The sequence below is a fragment of the Labrus bergylta genome, chromosome 16 (genome assembly GCF_963930695.1).
Source record: "Labrus bergylta chromosome 16, fLabBer1.1, whole genome shotgun sequence".
NCBI classification, from domain to species: domain Eukaryota; kingdom Metazoa; phylum Chordata; class Actinopteri; order Labriformes; family Labridae; genus Labrus; species Labrus bergylta.
In genome coordinates, this window is record NC_089210.1 from 21,515,511 (window position 1) to 21,532,625 (window position 17,115).

At 45.0% G+C, this 17,115-nt stretch overlaps 1 protein-coding gene across 4 annotated transcripts; it reads left to right on the top strand.

The window, feature by feature from the left end:
* The first annotated feature begins 325 nt into the window (after positions 1-325).
* Positions 326-16,686, top strand: gprc5ba (G protein-coupled receptor, class C, group 5, member Ba). 4 transcript variants are annotated; one of them, XM_020636252.3, is made up of 4 exons: positions 326-1,246; positions 10,110-11,141; positions 11,384-11,529; positions 12,793-16,686. In XM_020636252.3, exons 2-4 carry the CDS (start codon positions 10,112-10,114, stop codon positions 12,835-12,837), a joined length of 1,221 nt encoding a protein of 406 aa, XP_020491908.1. In that variant the 5' UTR covers positions 326-1,246; positions 10,110-10,111; the 3' UTR covers positions 12,838-16,686. The 4 variants fall into 4 exon arrangements, with proteins under 4 accessions (XP_020491908.1, XP_020491910.1, XP_065820909.1 ...); XM_020636254.3 differs by having other exon boundaries at positions 327-1,246; positions 11,384-11,505; XM_065964837.1 differs by lacking the exon at positions 326-1,246 and adding an exon at positions 1,287-1,798.
* Positions 16,687-17,115: the final 429 nt, after the last annotated feature.

Consider the following 17,115-nt stretch of genomic DNA (forward strand, 5'->3'; position numbering starts at 1 on the left):
AGTAAGTTCTGTTTGAATTGCTCAAACATGTCTGTTACTTCTGCATCTAATCCCATAAGTGAAGCAAAAATAATGACCTTTATTTGATCCTGATAGTATAAAAGCTCCTTAAACATCAGTGCTGCCATCAGTGTGTATGTGTTTTAATTAGGTTAAACAATAGAAAATGTTCTGTTTGAATGAGTGACATTGCTGATTTAGAGAAAAACTATATATAATAAGTGTGCTAAAATCTGAATTTGTTCTAATGAATTTATTCTGAAAGATGCAACCGGAACAAGAACTATTGTGGTCTTTCTTCACGCTGTATCGTCACATTTTTTATGATTCCGTGCAGTGAACGAGCTTTAGCAGCGCTGTAAACTGCAGCCAGGCAGGTGTAGCATTCAGAGTCCCGGTTGCCCGTGCAGCCTGTGACAGTGATATTGCCACGACAGATTTTGGAGGTGTGTGCGGCTCTCTGCGTCTAGGAAGGATTTAATGAGTCGCTCCCTCGTTCAGGCACCAATTAATTTTTATCGGAGAGTAAAACAGTTACAAGGAGGAGGAGGAGGAGGACAGAGAGCAGTCATAAGGGACTGAAGCGGCTCCGGGGAGCTGCCACTTTCTCTGTGCGTGTGTCTGAGTGTCTGTGCAGAGAGAGAGGGATTATCATTACGCATGTTATGCCGAGCGCAGTTTTTGGTGATGCATTCAGTCGGGAGATGTGCAGCGTGGAGCAGCAGTGAGCGTCAGCCCGGACCTTCAGCGGCGTAATCAGCGCAAAGAAAAAGTAGATCTCGCTGGTTCTGTGGGGCGCACCGGCTCTACGCAGCACAGGATTTCGATTCATCGTATGTTTTGTTTATTTTGATGAAGGCTGCGGGGTGAAAGTCAAAGATGCGCACCGCTGAACAAAGGATTTAGTGGGAAACGATCACGAATCTGTTCCACATTCTAATCCTGACACCCCCGGCGTGCTTGGTCTCCCCCCTGTGTGGACTTATCAAGGGGGCGACATTCATGCCCATTCTTCCTCTTAAGGACAACGGACACAGGCTGAATAACCTCTGGTTTCAAACCTGGAGCAGAGGGAACCATCTGGGCTGATCGCGCACGAGTCCATGTGGATGGAGAGAGAACACGCAAACAGCGCGAGCGCAGCTCAGTCCGAAATGTGACATTTTTTTTTACTCTGCCTCACATCACAGCTGACATCTGTGCTCCTTGCCTTCGTTCTCCGTAGGATCTGTTTACATCGATTAAGGTACGTGCTGATCACTTTGTAGCCCAGAGGTTTTTGATTTATACTCAAAGGGGGGACACGAGAGTGTGTCAGCCTTATGGAGATAGGCTATGTGCGCGTGATTCAAAGGGTAGGTCTGGTGCAGCTGAAGAGCACACAGGGGGGCTCGGTTTATTTGAATGCATTGTTGTAATGAGGCTGTTTTGGAGCTAAGCAGCACTGATGTGGAAGTTGCATCACTGACAGCCCCTGGAGAAAGGCGATGTCGATGCACCAAATGCAGGGGTTTGTATATGTGTGTGTGTGTGTGTGTGTGTGTGTGTGTGTGTGTGTGTGTGTGTGTGTGTGTGTGTGTTTGTGTCTGTGCGTTGTAGAGAGGGCACGCAGTCATGTCGACATGTTACAAGATGTACATTTACCTAGAGCGCTGGTCACATTATGGCCTTGACCTCGAGGGGCGTTTTAAAGAAACCATGTTAATCTTAACTAAAGACATGTCCACTGAGAGCTTTGACCTGCGGGACATTGAAGCACCGATTGGCTGTGGCGGATTTTTCTCACGAGGATGAAAAGGTTGGTCTCTTTTAGCTGCGCCTCCATTTTCCACCCACAATACATTCTGATATTTTAGGAGTGTCAATCACTCCTCCATTCTTCAGCTCAGAGGTTAGATGTCAGTCTTTATATTTGGAACACAGGCACGCACGCACTCACACACCTCTGTAACAATGCTGCTACCACAAACAAACACACACACACACACACACACACACACACTCTTCTGGAACCCCCAGGGACCCTCCCATGTGGCCAGTATTGTTAAGAGAGGGGGAGCTATACTAAAAACAGAAGAAAAGAAAAAAGAGCTGCTCATGGACTGAAGGTGTCCCCTTAAGGAGACATGCCCCCCCCCCAATTCACACACACACACACACACACACACACACACACACACACACACACACACACACACACACACACACACACACACACACACACACACACACACACACACACACACACACACACACAGCCCTGGCTGGACTGCCAAACTCAGAGAGACATTGAACTTAAATACCCACTTGAGCCCAATTAGATAAAGGAAGTTTGTATTTGAATGGACGTCAATGTATGGATTGAGTCTGTGTCGGTGAATAGACAGATGATGCATTAGCCTCCGGCCTCTCGTCAGTGCAGTATTTGTGTTCTCAGAAAGCTCCCGGGCCTGTTTCGGAGTGTTCTGTTTTCCATCATTAATCAATATTCAGCAGAGAGGAGCTGCTTATTCTCAGGCTGCACTTTCATGAGTTAGTTAGCTTCCTCCTGGGAGGAGAAGATGCCACAGTATCTCCTCGGGGCTGATGCCATATGTACCTTGTTTGGATGACCGCGCGTGTGTGTGTGCGTGTGTAGCCTTTTTATGTACACTTGACACAGCTGAGAGTGTTTGAGCTGTGAGAAGATGCATTTTTGAAGACAAGAGAATCTACCCACTTCTATTTTTTATCGGATGAAATATAGAATATAACTACCAAATCGCTCCATTATTACAGTACCAAAATAAAGATAAAGATAAAGATAAACTTTATTGATCCCCGTGGGGGAAATTTGTGCATTACAGCAGCTCCAGAAAACAGGGGACGGGAATATACTTATAAAAAATAAAAATAGAAGTTAAAAAACAGATCAAACATATAAGAGAACAATAACAACAATCAAATAAGAGAAACAGTAACAAAATAAATGTAATGATAGACAGAATTAGAATTACTTAACAAACAAACATAAGCCTCTGAAAATGTCTAGAAAATTTGAGGAAAGCTGCCCCTGAAATCTTCCTGAGTTGCCTGTTCACGCATGCACCTCACAGAGGAAGACTTTCCCTGTTAGATGGGACCATAAGGGTCTCAGGAGGCTGGATATGATGTAACATAATTGTGCAAATGAACGTAATAACCCTATGAATCAATGAGTGGTACTTGCAGCAGATAGAAGGAAGAAGAAGTTTTCATTACATGCATGGGGATCGCACCGATGGCTCATTGGTCGCATGATGTGAATGAACATTTCCTGTTCGAGTGCACACATTTTTTCAACCTGACTTCATGCAGACATTTCACTATAGGGCTGGTCCAGGTTGGGGGTGAAATAATCAGCTGTTTGTGTTCACACACGCAGCGTGTGAGTGTAAAAATATCATTACAGTATCACAACAAAGCCCCTTTCTCACATGCACTCCTGTCAACTCCCAATTTCAGGAACATGACGAGCAGGGCTGGACGTTTAAAGGACACTGCAGAATACACATTGTCTGTATCTAAGCTGGAGCTTTGATGATAGTGTTGATAGTGTTATAAAACATATTAATATTATCAATAAAAGAGAAGAGAAGAACATCCTGGCTAGTAGAAAAAGAGTCTGAAGCAGCCTCACTATGTGCAAGAAAATTCCACTGATAATGCACTGCATGGTTGCAGGATATAAAAGTCTTCATCCTGCCCACTCGCTTGCAGGAATACGTCCTGAATATTACCTCCTGCGTTCAGACATTAGCTCACAACAAATTCTTGCAGATATGTTTCTAAACAGCTGGCGATGAGGCAAAGGTCTGGGCGATGTCGGGCTTAAAAATCAGGTCACTGGCGTTCACACGTTCAGCTCACTGAGGTGGGACATTATCAAGAGTAAGAGTTGTAGAATATCTGGGGTGCAGTCGAAACCAAATAAAAACAACAGCACTATAAAAAAATACATGTATTTGTGCTTTTGCAACCAACCCTCCTCTGTTCTCACACACACACACACACACACACACACACACACACACACACACACACACACACACACACACACACACACACACACACACACACACACACACACACACACACACACACACACACACACACACACACACACACACACACACACACACACACACGCTCCAGGCACACAGCTCGCTCCAGTTCTTCCATGGCACATCCGGCTGTTCCTCCTGTTCCTCTGATCACAGGCGAACCAGATCTGATCTTTCTAGGCTCCTGTGATAAACCGCAGTTCAGTTCCCATCACTTCATCTATAATAAAAGATGCTCATTGATATCACATGTCGGCAGAGCACATGACACCTGAGGGCTGTAGCTTGTTCCAGGGTGAATATTTTGGGATTCTTCACATCTGACTTACTTAAACCGCCATCGGGTTGTTTTTGTTGTTCGAAGAGGAAGAGGAGGAGAAGGAAGAAAAAAAAAAGTGGGGGGGGGGGTAGAGGCAGTGGGGCTGTTAATTGTTAAGTCAATTAGCATATGGTCTTGCTGTGAGCCCAGTCACATGGTAATGAGGCCTAATTAGGATGGCTCGGGGTGTCTGATGAGGCTGGAGAAAATACTTTCACCGTCAGCCAACCAGGAGGCCTGTGCGCTGGCTGAATGGACGAACACTTCTTCAGTCCGACCATTCAGTCATTTTTCAAGTCTTTTATTTAAGCCCGGCTCCTCCCCGAGTCTTTTTTTCTTGTCCTCTTGTCCTCATCGACTCCTCTTCCATATTTTAGCACCGTTATACATCACGCCTCGACTTCCACGGCACCCCTGCCCTCTCCTCCTCTTCTTCAGCCCCTCTCATTGCTCTTCTTACTTTATCTGACACTACCAGCTGCGAGGGATTGGTGACGTCACTCTTGAGGCTTACAGACGTGCAGAGATTTGAGACACAGTCAGACGGATCAGATTATGCATTGTAATTCAGAGTTATTGTGCATTTCATGTGAAGTAGTGAGTTGGAGGAGTATCCTAGCCATAAACGTAATGAATTACTTTGCATCTGTTTAAAAAATGAGATTGTAATTATAGTGTAGGAATAAACAGATCATATATCTTGTCACCCAGCAAGAAAAAAGGATTGATGGCACTGTTCATTACTTTCCAAGTGTAAATCTACTTACAGTGAACCTGTGATGAAGTCTCTCTTTGTTGCATTGATGAAAAAATGCACCAGAAATATATTTCATGTGAATTGGCTGTGCTTTCTGTGTAGGAGGTCTCACACTTCAGCTGAATGCACGATTGGAAAGGAAGGCCATCTCTGGATAGTCACAAGTTCAGGGATTTACAGCAACCATGTGTCCTGTCAAAGAGTCCCTGAGTAAGAGAGAGCTCCTCCCTTGGATGAGCATCGTAGCTTAGAGAATGTCCAAATAAAGAAAGAAAGGTTAATTAGAATACATGTTTTTCTGTCATGCAGCAGCCCCACGTGAACTTTAAGAGAAGTTATTTAACCTCCAGAGCAGACAAATGTTCGAATGCCAGCTTGGTGACGTTAGAAACATACAAACACGTTATGACAAGAGAGCATAAAAAGAGATTACAAGCCAGACTTAACCCTAGGAGCAAATTCAAGCAAATAACTCTGACTCAAGACATTCAAGAGCACTTAAGACGGGAGTTGCAGATTACAAAAGACAAGTCTGTGATGTCACCAGTGACAAACAGGAGCACACAAGCTTATTTGTGTATTAAATCCAAACCAAATCTGATGCAGTGAAAAAAAAAAAGGACATCCAGTCATCCTCGGTTAATTTAACTTGACTGATTTTTAAGGCCTTATGTAATCCCCTGCGTCTCATGCAAGATGTAAATTTATGCGCTGTCGGAAAAGTAAAGGTCTGTGAGTGTGAGAGAAAACAGTGGAAGAAGCGCCAGAGAGCAGATGCTAGCATCCGTCCTGCAAATGACCTGCTCACCCCAACAGCTGGATGAGTCTGTTTCCAACCATATACCTACACACACACACACACACACACACACACACACACACACTCTCACACTCTCACACTCTCTCTTTCTCCTCTATTACAGTCTGAATTTAAAGAAAAAACTGTGAATCGAATGAGTCGTCAAAATGCAATAATACCCCCCAATTATCACCACGGTAATTAAGCTGCATCTGGTTGTGTGCTATGTCTGATAATTACAGGAGGAGGTGATTGTAGATAGATTTCCTCATCCCTTTCTATTTCCAGCAGATTTGAAGGACTGCAGTGCTGCACATTTGCCCTCTCACGTCGATGATCCTGTTGTGTGTCAAACAGCAGCACTATAAGGAATGCATGCTGCATACTTGCCACATTCAGTTCAGTGTGAGAATGTGTTGCCCTCCTACACGGATGCATAATACATGCCATCAAGCAGAATGTGATATTTACATGCACACACAGGCGCTATGCCAGCCAGCCAGCCAGCCAGCCTGTTTTGTATGTGCATGAGCGCCACGTGCAGCATGAATGCATGTAAACCCCTGCTTCGTGCAGAATACAAAACTAAGATTGGACCTCTCGGGTGCCAGCAGGCTGCTTTGGCACAGAGGAAGACGATGCCTGAGAAACAGTAGCCATGCAGCAGAACTGGCAAAGGCTGGATCCTTCCCCAGTTACATAAGAGACACAAGAAGAAAGGCAAAAGGGGGAAGGGAGGGAAGAGGAAGGGGCACAAGGAGGGAAGAAGGAGAAGCCAAAATGGAAGGAAGGGGGGGTTGTGTTTGGGATTAGAAGGAGAGAGGTGGGGAAAAAATAGGAGCGTTAGATGAGAGGTGTGTGAGGTGCATCTTTAACAGCACACCTTCAAATGTTGCAGGGAGATGAGATGGCTGCGGCTGCTCTCGAAAAAGAGGTGGCATTGAAATCCAACAGAATAGAGGATTTTTAAATGGAGGGAAGGACAGTGACAGAGAGAGAAACAAGTCTGGAAAGCTGGGAGGGAGGGGAGGGAGGGGAGAGAGGGGAGGGAGGGTCGGCGACAGCATCCTCTCGGCTGCACAAAGAGGAAGGCCATGCACACCCTCTCTGTCTTTCTCCCTCTCTCTTTTTTTTTCCACATGACTCATATTAGTGACAAGCAGTGGGGAGGACTGGAAGTGTGTGTGCTGTGTGTGGTGCAGGTTTGCATAAGCATGGCTGATTTTGCACATGTGTGTGTTTTGCCACAGGCAGCCCCTTGCATAAAGCAGCCAGAGCAGCCGTCTGTGCAGGAGGCCGTGACTGGGTGAGAGGATGAGGGAATGAAAAAGTGGTCGCTCATGAGTCGCTCGGCCTCTGTGAGTGTGTCTCGACTGCATGGTTTTCACAGACTCTGTCATTAGGAAGTGACAAAAGAAGGCAACGAAGAAAGACAAAAAGGGTAAAAATAAAATAAACAGAGGAGGAGCAGTCTGTCTGGCTTTTGAGGATGAGTGAGCATCTCTCTCTTTCATTGTGTTTGCTCTCTTTTGTTTTTTCCCTGTCTTTAGAGACAGGCGTAACCACGGTTATCAGAAAAACAAGACAATGTAGGACTAAGCGTGTGTGACATGACAAGTGTTTTTTTTTTTTTGTGCAACCTGTGCATGTATGTGCATTGGTGTAAGTTGTTATTGTGTATGTTTAAGGCTTCATATCGTTTCTTTTTTCTGCTTTTTGGTGACTCATCCCTCCATAAGCACTGATTGATGTTAATGTAGAACAATAATAATAACAACCAGTGGCTGTGAGCTGCTGCAGCCAGGAGGGAAAGGAGAGGACAGGAAGCGACAGGATGAAGTAACGGCAGGAAATAAAGGAGCAGAGAAATTTGGTAATGAGGAGGAATTTGGAGGGTGTAAATCTCTAAAGAATACATGAAAGAGCTCCGGATAAATGAATATGCACAAACACACACATGTACGTCTTTCACTGCTATTCCCTCTGGGGCCTCACTGAAATAAATAATGATATTTCAGAAGTTGTAAACAACTGCTGACTTGAAAATATATATTTCTTATGGATATTAGGACGGATACATCAAAGCCTGTACATAAGTAGATGAAACAGCATGTGTGTAAATGTTAGGTTGTGTTGTTTGAGTCTGGAAAAGTTATGGAAGGAAATGAAATGCCACAGTCAGCCTCTGAACAGATTATCTCGCTGGATGAGCTTTCTCAACATGTCAGTATAAACTCTGTCATGATATTACTGCCATCCTCTTATGTGCAAAGGTATCACAATTAATCCAACACAAAGTCATGTGGTCAAAATATATACAGTGTTAAAAATGACTGCATGAAAGTGTTGTTTTCATGCTGGTGGTTCAGATAGAGGATATTTGAAAGTAAAAAAAAGCTCGTAATTATTTTCATGTTATTGCAGTAAGGTTGTTTTCTTATTTGATACTTTTCTTTACGTGTATTAAAAAGAATGCGATCTCTTTTATTTGCATGACGTTGCAAACATTTCTGTGCATTTGAGACAATGTGGTTGCATGCAATTTTTGGAAATTAAAAACATAAAAAAAAACTCCCATTATTGGATGCCTAGGACTTCTCTTTTTAGTGCTGTGGTATTGAATCAGGTAAAATTAATAAGTCACATTAAAATAAAATACTACATGAAGTTACAAGTACTTATATTTGTGCTCACATGTGTTCGTCAACCTGTGATTTCTTTTTTTATTCTCATGCATTAGTGAGATAAATCGTATCAAATTAAAGTAGGTCTAGTCGTCTATTTTTCTGCAGATCCACAAGACTTATGTTATTATTTTCCTGATACAAATAAATCCAAATGTCTAGACCTCAGTCTCTTTCTGGCCCATTTATTAAGGAGTGTGTGTGACCTGCAGCCCTGGCTGGTGTGTATTTAAATCTTCCACTCTCCCTGACGACCATGTAGCTCCCCCTGACTTACTGGCATAGAGAGAGAGTGAAGCAGGGGATATCCAGTGTCCTGTGAGTGGTATGTAAATATTGTGCTACGGTCTATTTGTGGACCAAGGAACATTTTCTAATGCCAAAACTAGAGCGAGACTTAAATTACTTTGAAATGAAGAATCCAAAGTGCAGCTGTAAGGCTAAAAATGTGTGTGTGTTCTTCGTAAGAGCAGATTGTTTGACACACTGAGGCAGCTTGGAAAGAATTTCTGTTAGCTTAGCGACGTAGCGGAGAGCCGGTTGACAGTAACCTGGCAAAGTGACTCGTTTTGGGTGTGTGAGAGAGCGGTATTGTGGTGGCTTAAATACAGATGAGCCTCTCAAAAAAACACACAGCCTGTCAGGTGAAATGACAGCGCTGATCATCCAGCATTGAGCTCACTGAAAGGAGTGTGTTTTTGTGTTCGTGTGTGTCTGACAGTTTGTGATGAGTAAAGGAGAAACACAGTCTCAGAGACAGCATTGATTTTGCTTTCTGAGGGCTGCTGCTGCTTCTCCTTCACTGGGACACAAAAGTATCCGAGGGTTTGTACTTAGAGCTGGAGGCGATGCGGTGTATTGTGCATTGTTCAGCGCCTTGTTATGCGCCCTTAGATGCCTGATAGTGAGTAGATCTGCTTGTACACACCAGTTTTCCTCTGTTTTTCTCTTTTTTGTTTTCTCCATAAAAATATGCATGATGCAGCAACTTTCCTGTCAGGGGCTCCAGCAGCAGGTTCACTGGTCAAGACCGGACAAATAACACACCTGAAACTCTATATAGAAGCATTGCCGCTGCCGCCCCTGTGAATGAACTGAAGGCAGTTTATCTGGACTTCTCTTGGTTTTGTAGGTGTTCTCTCTGCTAAAATGGGGCATTGAAATGGTTCAAAAAGAGGCAGGGCTATAGGCAGCATGGGTTGTTGTGTGTTTTGAGGCTTCTGTCATTCACCCTGCATGAACTGCTGTCCTTTGTTTCGTCTGCTGAAACACAGCAGTGGCTGTCAGTATTGTCATTGCGAGGCGGATAATAACTGTGGGAATGACTGACTGCTCGGCTCCGCTGCTTTAAAACATTTTCTTACCAGTACGACTCACTCGCTTTCTCTGTCTTGTCCCCTTTTTTTCCTCCCCATTCTTTCCTTTGTCTCTCTCTCTCTCTCTCTGTCTTCTTCTGTTGATGTCTCAGACATGGCGTTCCTGCCGGTCCTCCTCCTGCTGCTGCTGTCTGTTACTCATCGTGCTACCAGTCAAGACTCGGAGGACTCTGAAGCTCTCCCGAGAGGCTGCGGCTGGGGCCTCGTGCGTCCCTACACCCTACTCTGTGACCTGGACTCCATATGGGGTGTTGCTGTGGAGTCGGTGGCTGCCGGGGGGATTCTGACCGCCATCATGCTCGCCCTCGTCCTGCTGTGCCGTTTACACCACATCGGTGAGGCCGAGAAGCGTAGCGCCGTGGGACCCATCCTCCTGCTGCTACTGGGGGTCCTCGGCTTATTCGGCCTGAGCTTTGCCTACCTGATCGAGCAGGATGAGTCTCTGTGTTTGCTCCGCAGGGCCCTGTGGGGTCTCCTGTTTGCCGTCTGCTTTTCCTGCCTGCTGGTGCAGGGCGTCCGCCTGCGCCGGCTCGGCAGGGAGCGCCGCAGCCCCGGCGGCTGCGCCCTCACAGGCCTCGCGCTGGGTTTGAGCGCCGTGCAGGGCATCATCGCCGCCGAGTGGCTTCTTCTGACCGTGCTGAGGGAGGGCCGAGCTGCCTGTCAGTATCTGCCAATGGACTTCTCGCTAGCCTGCAGCTACGTGCTAGCCCTCCTACTCGCAGCACTGGCCGCTGCTTCTCTGGCCCTCTGTGCGAAGACACGACAGTGGCGCTGCAACGCCATCTGGCTGCTGTTGACCTGCCTGCTGTCACTGCTGCTGTGGGTGGCCTGGGTGGGCTTCTACCTGTATGGAAACGACTGGCTGGGGAGGTCCCCGGACTGGAACGACCCGGCACTGGCCATCGCTTTGGTGGCTCAGGGCTGGCTGCTGCTGATCTTCCACGCCATCCCTGAGTCCCACATCTGCATGAGATCCCCGCCACAGCCCAACGCCCCGGACTACTTCGACACTTCCCAGAACTCGACGCGGATGAGAGAAACCAGCTTCGATGAAGACATCCCTCTGTCTCACAGGCAGTTTGTGGAGAACCAGGGCTATGGATACAGTGACGAGAACGCTGCAGGTACACTCCAATTCTTCACAGCAGACAGGACAAATATGTGCAGGCAGATTGTGGGTGGAATGTAGGCCAGAGTGAGTAATAGAGCAGCAGGAAATATATGCATATGTGGCAAGAAATGCGCAGTGGGAAGTTTCTGTGGTGCAGGATTACACAGCAACATGTTTCTTTGTTCAACAGAGACATTAAACTGGTTCCTAACCAGTTAGTAACCTCTCTTTGTATCCATGTCTCCACCACACCAGGCCTGAGGACTGGTGGTGGCCCCGTGCAACACAACAGCAACACCGGTGCGAGGCCCAGCGCTCCTTTCCGCAGCAACGTCTACCAGCCCACCGAGATGACCATGATCCTGAACGGGGGAGCGGTGAGTACATCCTCCCAGTCACAGGTACACGCCGCTTACACGCCGCTTACAAGCCGCTCTCTCATTTGACCACGCCGAACAAGACTGCATGCACATTTGTGCGTTCCAGACCGTACGTCATTGCACAGGAATGAGGGGGAGGTGTGTGTGTGTGTGTGTGGGTGTGTGCATTATCACACTGAAGGTGCATGGTCATGAGCTTGTGTGTTATTGCAGTTTGTGCGCACATGCATGGATGGGTTTGTCACAAAGTGGTACCTCAACTGGCTTTGATTTGTGTATGTGTGAGAGCTTCCATGAGCTCCTGTGTGTGTGTGTGTGTGTGTGTGTGTGTGTGTGTGTGTGTGTGTGTGTGTGTGTGTGTGTGTGTAAAAAAAGACACAGCGATGCTGTCAATCCACTGAATGATGCAACTGTCTGCCTGCTTGTCCCGCCTTTCATTACACAGGAGTAATGGGCACCCTGACTGGAACAGGTGAACTTATTTCCAGCCTCTGTGTTGTGAATTAAGTTTTCCACACAACAGCACAGCACAACGCTACGGCTGTTAATGCTTACGCTTTTCTACTGCCAAAAGATATAGTTTGCAGTCACTCTTCCTTGAGATCGCAGCCGACTACAGGAGAGCTCTGCATAAAACTTCATTAGCTTAACAGTGTTTTTGTGTATTTATGCTGAAGATTAGTCACATTTACATTCACAGCATTCTCAACACTTCAATGAAAGTGCCTCACATAGATTATATTAAATAAGAAATCCAGGTTTAAGGGGATTAAAGAAATGTTAAAGATAAAAGCATTGTGTTAAAGAGAGCATGCAAAATCAGTTAGATAATGGTGTAAGTGTGGGAGATGGTACAGACATGAGAGTTATATCAATCTTCTCCTCTGACTTTTGTCTTTAACTGGATAAGTGCAGTTCCTTAAATGTCAAACTCCTTCTGTAAAGGGAAGGGATATCAATTGGGTTTAAAGCCGGCAGGAGTTGGGCCAGTCTTCTGGTTTGCTGAATGCTACTTCACTCTTCTTAATGCTTCTACTTTGTGGTTTGCATTAAATGTGGGCCAGTTAAAAGGCTACCATAAATAAAAGGAGAAGGTTAATATTAATGAAAAGACAGCCATGCATATATATTTGATCTCCAACCACAGAGGGGGTTGCAGGAGAGCATGTGTAAATGGGACTGATTCAGCTTCTGTATGCATGCGGGGTAAAGATGAATGCGTGACTGTATGATGCTATCCTAAATATTTATCATTTACGAACCAAATTCTTTCCCCTTCCACAGGTTCCCTCTGCTCCTCCTACCTACACGGGGAGGCAGCTGTGGTGAGCGAGAGGATCGGAAAGAAGATGTGTGATCGAAAATTAAGAGAAGAAGAGGATGGAGATGGATGAGGAGGGCGGTCCCCACGGAAGGTTGCCTTGTTGGACTGGACTTTAAAAAAAAAGAAAAAAAAAAAGGATGCCAACGAGGCCCTTTCCTTCTGTGTACAGACTGAAACCCTGACTGTGTGCAAATCAAGGAACATATGAGTGTGTGAGAGAGTGAGAGGAAGTAGGGCATGGAGGACAGAGCTAAAGCTCTTCTAGCACACAAATATCTAAAAAATGAAGGGTTGAAAAACTCAAAGTGTGACCGGCAAGTAGCAAAGCAAAACTGACGCTGACTTAGATCTGAAAATATCAACATGCAGTATCCTTTTTGTTTTTCTTCTTTGATTTGCTCCCCTGAGACTGCAGCACTGTAAGCATCCTTGAAAACTGTGAAATCTTTCGCTTTTTTCCTCGCTCTCTCTCTCTCTCGCTCTCTGTCTGTCTTGCTCTCCCTGTCAATCAGGATGTCTTTTTTTTCTGCTGCCCCACAAAAAATGCTGGCGCTCAAGTGGAAACATTTGGCTCTGTCCTCCATCCATCCACAGTGTAGGTGAAGAAGCAGCACGTGGGCAACTGTACAGCTCGAGCACCGCCCTCTTAAAAAGAATCCAGCCTCTGTGGGTGTGTGTGTGTGTGTGTGTGTGTGTGTGTGCTCCTTACATCTCATACGATAAGCCCTCTCTCTCTCTGGACTGTTACCCACGAACACTCTCCCCTCCTCCCTTTTTATCTGTTTGCATTTCTCTGCACCGTCTGTGAATATCACCTACAGTATAACCCTCCTCACCTCGCCTCATCCTCCCACCTGCATGGACACTTTGCAAAAAAACTAACTGTGAAGAACTCAAAAAAAAAAAAAAAAAAAAAAGCAGCCTGGCGCACCTGAGCAGAGGGATCACAAGCTGCTACTGAACTACTGTTAAACACAATTACAGCGGAGCAGAGTGGATCCTGATTGGACGTGGAGGGCGTCAGTCATCGGCGGAAGGAGGCAGTGTTTGGTGAATCTAGGTCAGACTTTACTGCACGCTGCTCTCCCACATCTCCGGTGGCCACTGGCGGTTTGAACCAGCCAGGAGAAACTGTCACTTTAAATCAGCAGGAAACGGAGCGAGGAAGTGAATCGGTATCCTCTTCCTATAGTTCCTCTATCAGTGTTTTACGTGTGCGTACATGAGTGTTGTGGTTTTTATGAGTGTCGAGAAGGTGGGGCTCCAAAGACAAGGTTGCATTCTGGTGCTAAATATTTCTCCACACTGTTTCCCAGTGAGGGCTCAGAACTACAGGAACAACACTGATGCTGATCCAGTAGTCAGACACTGAGTGACAGGCTATATATAGAGCCGAGGGGCTGGTGTGTCGAGATATCGGAGAGCCTAAGAAAGATCAGATTTGCAGTGCGGGCGAGAAAGAGGGAGATCAGATAAAAGAGGAGGGAGAAGGGATGAGGAAGATGATAGGGAGAGATGGTCTGAGTGGAGAGAAATCCCTGTGACTTCCTTCACTTAGTCCAATCAGTGCGAGGAAATGGCTCCACAGCCTGCGTGCGTGCGTGCGTGCGATATAGGGGCAGCCACACTGCTCTGCTCTATGTTTTTGTCTTCTCCTTCCTCCTCCTCCTCCTCCTCCTGTCTCTCTGTGGTCGGCTCGAGCTCGAGTCCCTGTGCCAAGAAGGACTCTTGTTTCACAGGAGTCTCCGTTTCACGCCCTTCATCGACTCTCTCTCTCTCATCACTGGAAAAGCTGTGTACATAGTAGTGCTGTAAAGCTTTGCTTGCTTGTTTACTTTTTTTTTTAACTGTAGGCTTAATTTAGACACCAGTATCATATGACCGACTGGAGACTGACTATTGCAAACTGTTTTTATCTGGGAACTTTTTTTTTTAACTGGTTGGCTTCGTGTTCATACATTTGCTTGTTCTTCCTTTTATGCTTTTATTTTTCTCTTGCTGGTGTCTTTATTTTTTTTAATAGCATTTTGGAAATGTTTTGCCAATACTAGATATGCTTTTTTATTTTTTCTTTGATTAATGTTCAAGGAAATGATATGAGTTGTCATTTTTAGGCTTTTGCATCGTTTGTACCTCTCGCACAGAGTTATCAGTCAAGACCATAGACGGTTTAAAAAAGATGGACGACATGACAGCTCCCCAAAAGTGAAGCCAAAACATTCTGAGCTCCCTCTGCTGAGTGGCTGCAGTACAGCTCCGCCTTGTTCCTGTCCAGACATGGACTAGAAAATAAACACCACTTCTCAGACCTTGTTTCTGTCATAGTTAGTTCTTATCATGTTGATTTATGAATGATGTTCACATCAAGAAGTTTAGTTTTGAGTCATTATTTGATGCTAAAGATGAGTATTAGGAGGAGGAAACGTAAGGAAATTTGACACAGTCATTAAGCTTTCCATACCTGACACAAGAATCTGTTCTGCTGTGGGAAGGACATCAATATCGTCAAAATTCTGCCACCAGTGCAATTAGTCACCGCCTTTTCTGAGGGGAGTTTCAGCTTCATTTTTGTACAACGAGAGGAAGTGGAGACAAGTCATCGTGCTCTACATAGTCATAGGTCAAGTTAGCGGTCGATGTTTTGCTGTAACAGTTACGGGATACACACAAAACCATTTTTCTTTTGTTGAAAAACTATAACGGCTGTGAATTACTTCGAGCACTTCAAAACAAAAACTTATTCTGTGATACTTTAAAGATCATTTAGGAAACAGAGCAGGGAGGGCTAGAAAAAAAAATCTCAAGTCCACCTCGAGTCATTTTGTGACACCTTGTTTTACAGCCACCTGCGACTAAGAAAAGACCCGAGTGTCACCTCTTAACTGCTGCTGTATGTTTATGTCTTACCCACTGGCTATTCTGAAATAGGACTGGTACCAGCGAGCGCGCTCCATGCCCAAGCAGAGCGTGCCATGCTATGTCAGGCTCTGCTTGGGCCCTCTCTGGTCAGAAACTGTCCACATGTGTGAAGAGTCCATGAAGAAGAACTGACCTCAGGGTTTGGGATGGTCAGCAGCAGCAATGAGGCAGCGTGTGGAGGTTTCACTTCTTGAGATGAGTTCACTCAACACGGAATACAAAAAAAAAAGGATAACGTGACTTTGTAGATTTTGCACTTGTCGACTACCTATCTGTGCATGCTTATCACCATTTCTACATGTAAGCCCTTTCTCAGACGTACTTTTGAATACTAACTCTATTTATGTAAGGGTCATGTGAAAGCAATCATAATTTCCGTGTATATCAGATGACACACTTAATGTCTGTGCTTTCTTAAACACAAGAGAGAGCTGGCTCTTGAGAAGCAAAGAGATTCACGTCGGTGGGAAAGTGGTCCAAAATAGTCTGAGTCCCCAAAAAGGATCAAGATGCCATCATCACTGGACCTAAAAATAAATTCCTCTGTTAGTTTGAAGCCTGGAGGGGAAAAAAGAGAAGCTTCAGGTGGATGTCGTCTCTGTGTGTAAAATCAAATAGACTGTGGTGAAATTTGCACAAAACTTCTATATGTTACGTTTGTCATCCCTGGGCAGCTCACTGAACACCCGTCATCCCTGGGTTTGGCATGTCCTTGCCTGTCCTCTCCTGATTTGTCTTGCCTTCAGACTGTTCCAGCGGGGCAGCTGACAGGGGTGATATTGGTTTTCACAGCTGTGACTGTGCAGTGACGCAGCATGCCTATGTATAGAACTTTATTCCCCTGATTAGAAAAAAACAAAAAAAACAGTTAACTCTTGTTTCTGTAACCGAGTCAGGAAAAAAAAGTTCAATAAAAGTGTCATGTTTGTAGTTAACTTTTATATTGATGTGGTGGTTTTATTTCTGACGTCATGATTTACATGGTTGTTCTCTGGTGTTACGATCAGAGCCAAAGTGATTATGGTTTGAGACCAAAGCAAATACACTGATGTGGTTATTTCAGAGACAAGTCTGATCAATCCAATCAGCTTAATCCCTAAATTTAAAGATTTTTAATTAGGGTTATTCATTAGAAAAATATGTTGTGTTTGACTTGCTAGTGAGATGCTTGATAAAAACCTTAATGGAGACTTTTTTCATTCATTTGACAAAATTACATTTTGAAACAAACTTTGTGAGTAAATTGTTGGACATTTAGCTAAATGAAAGTTTCTTATTTTAACAAAGGATTCGATAAGAGCGATGACTATATCCGCTAACTATAAAGCTACCATGGGCAGCCAGTTAGCTTCGCTTAGCACAAC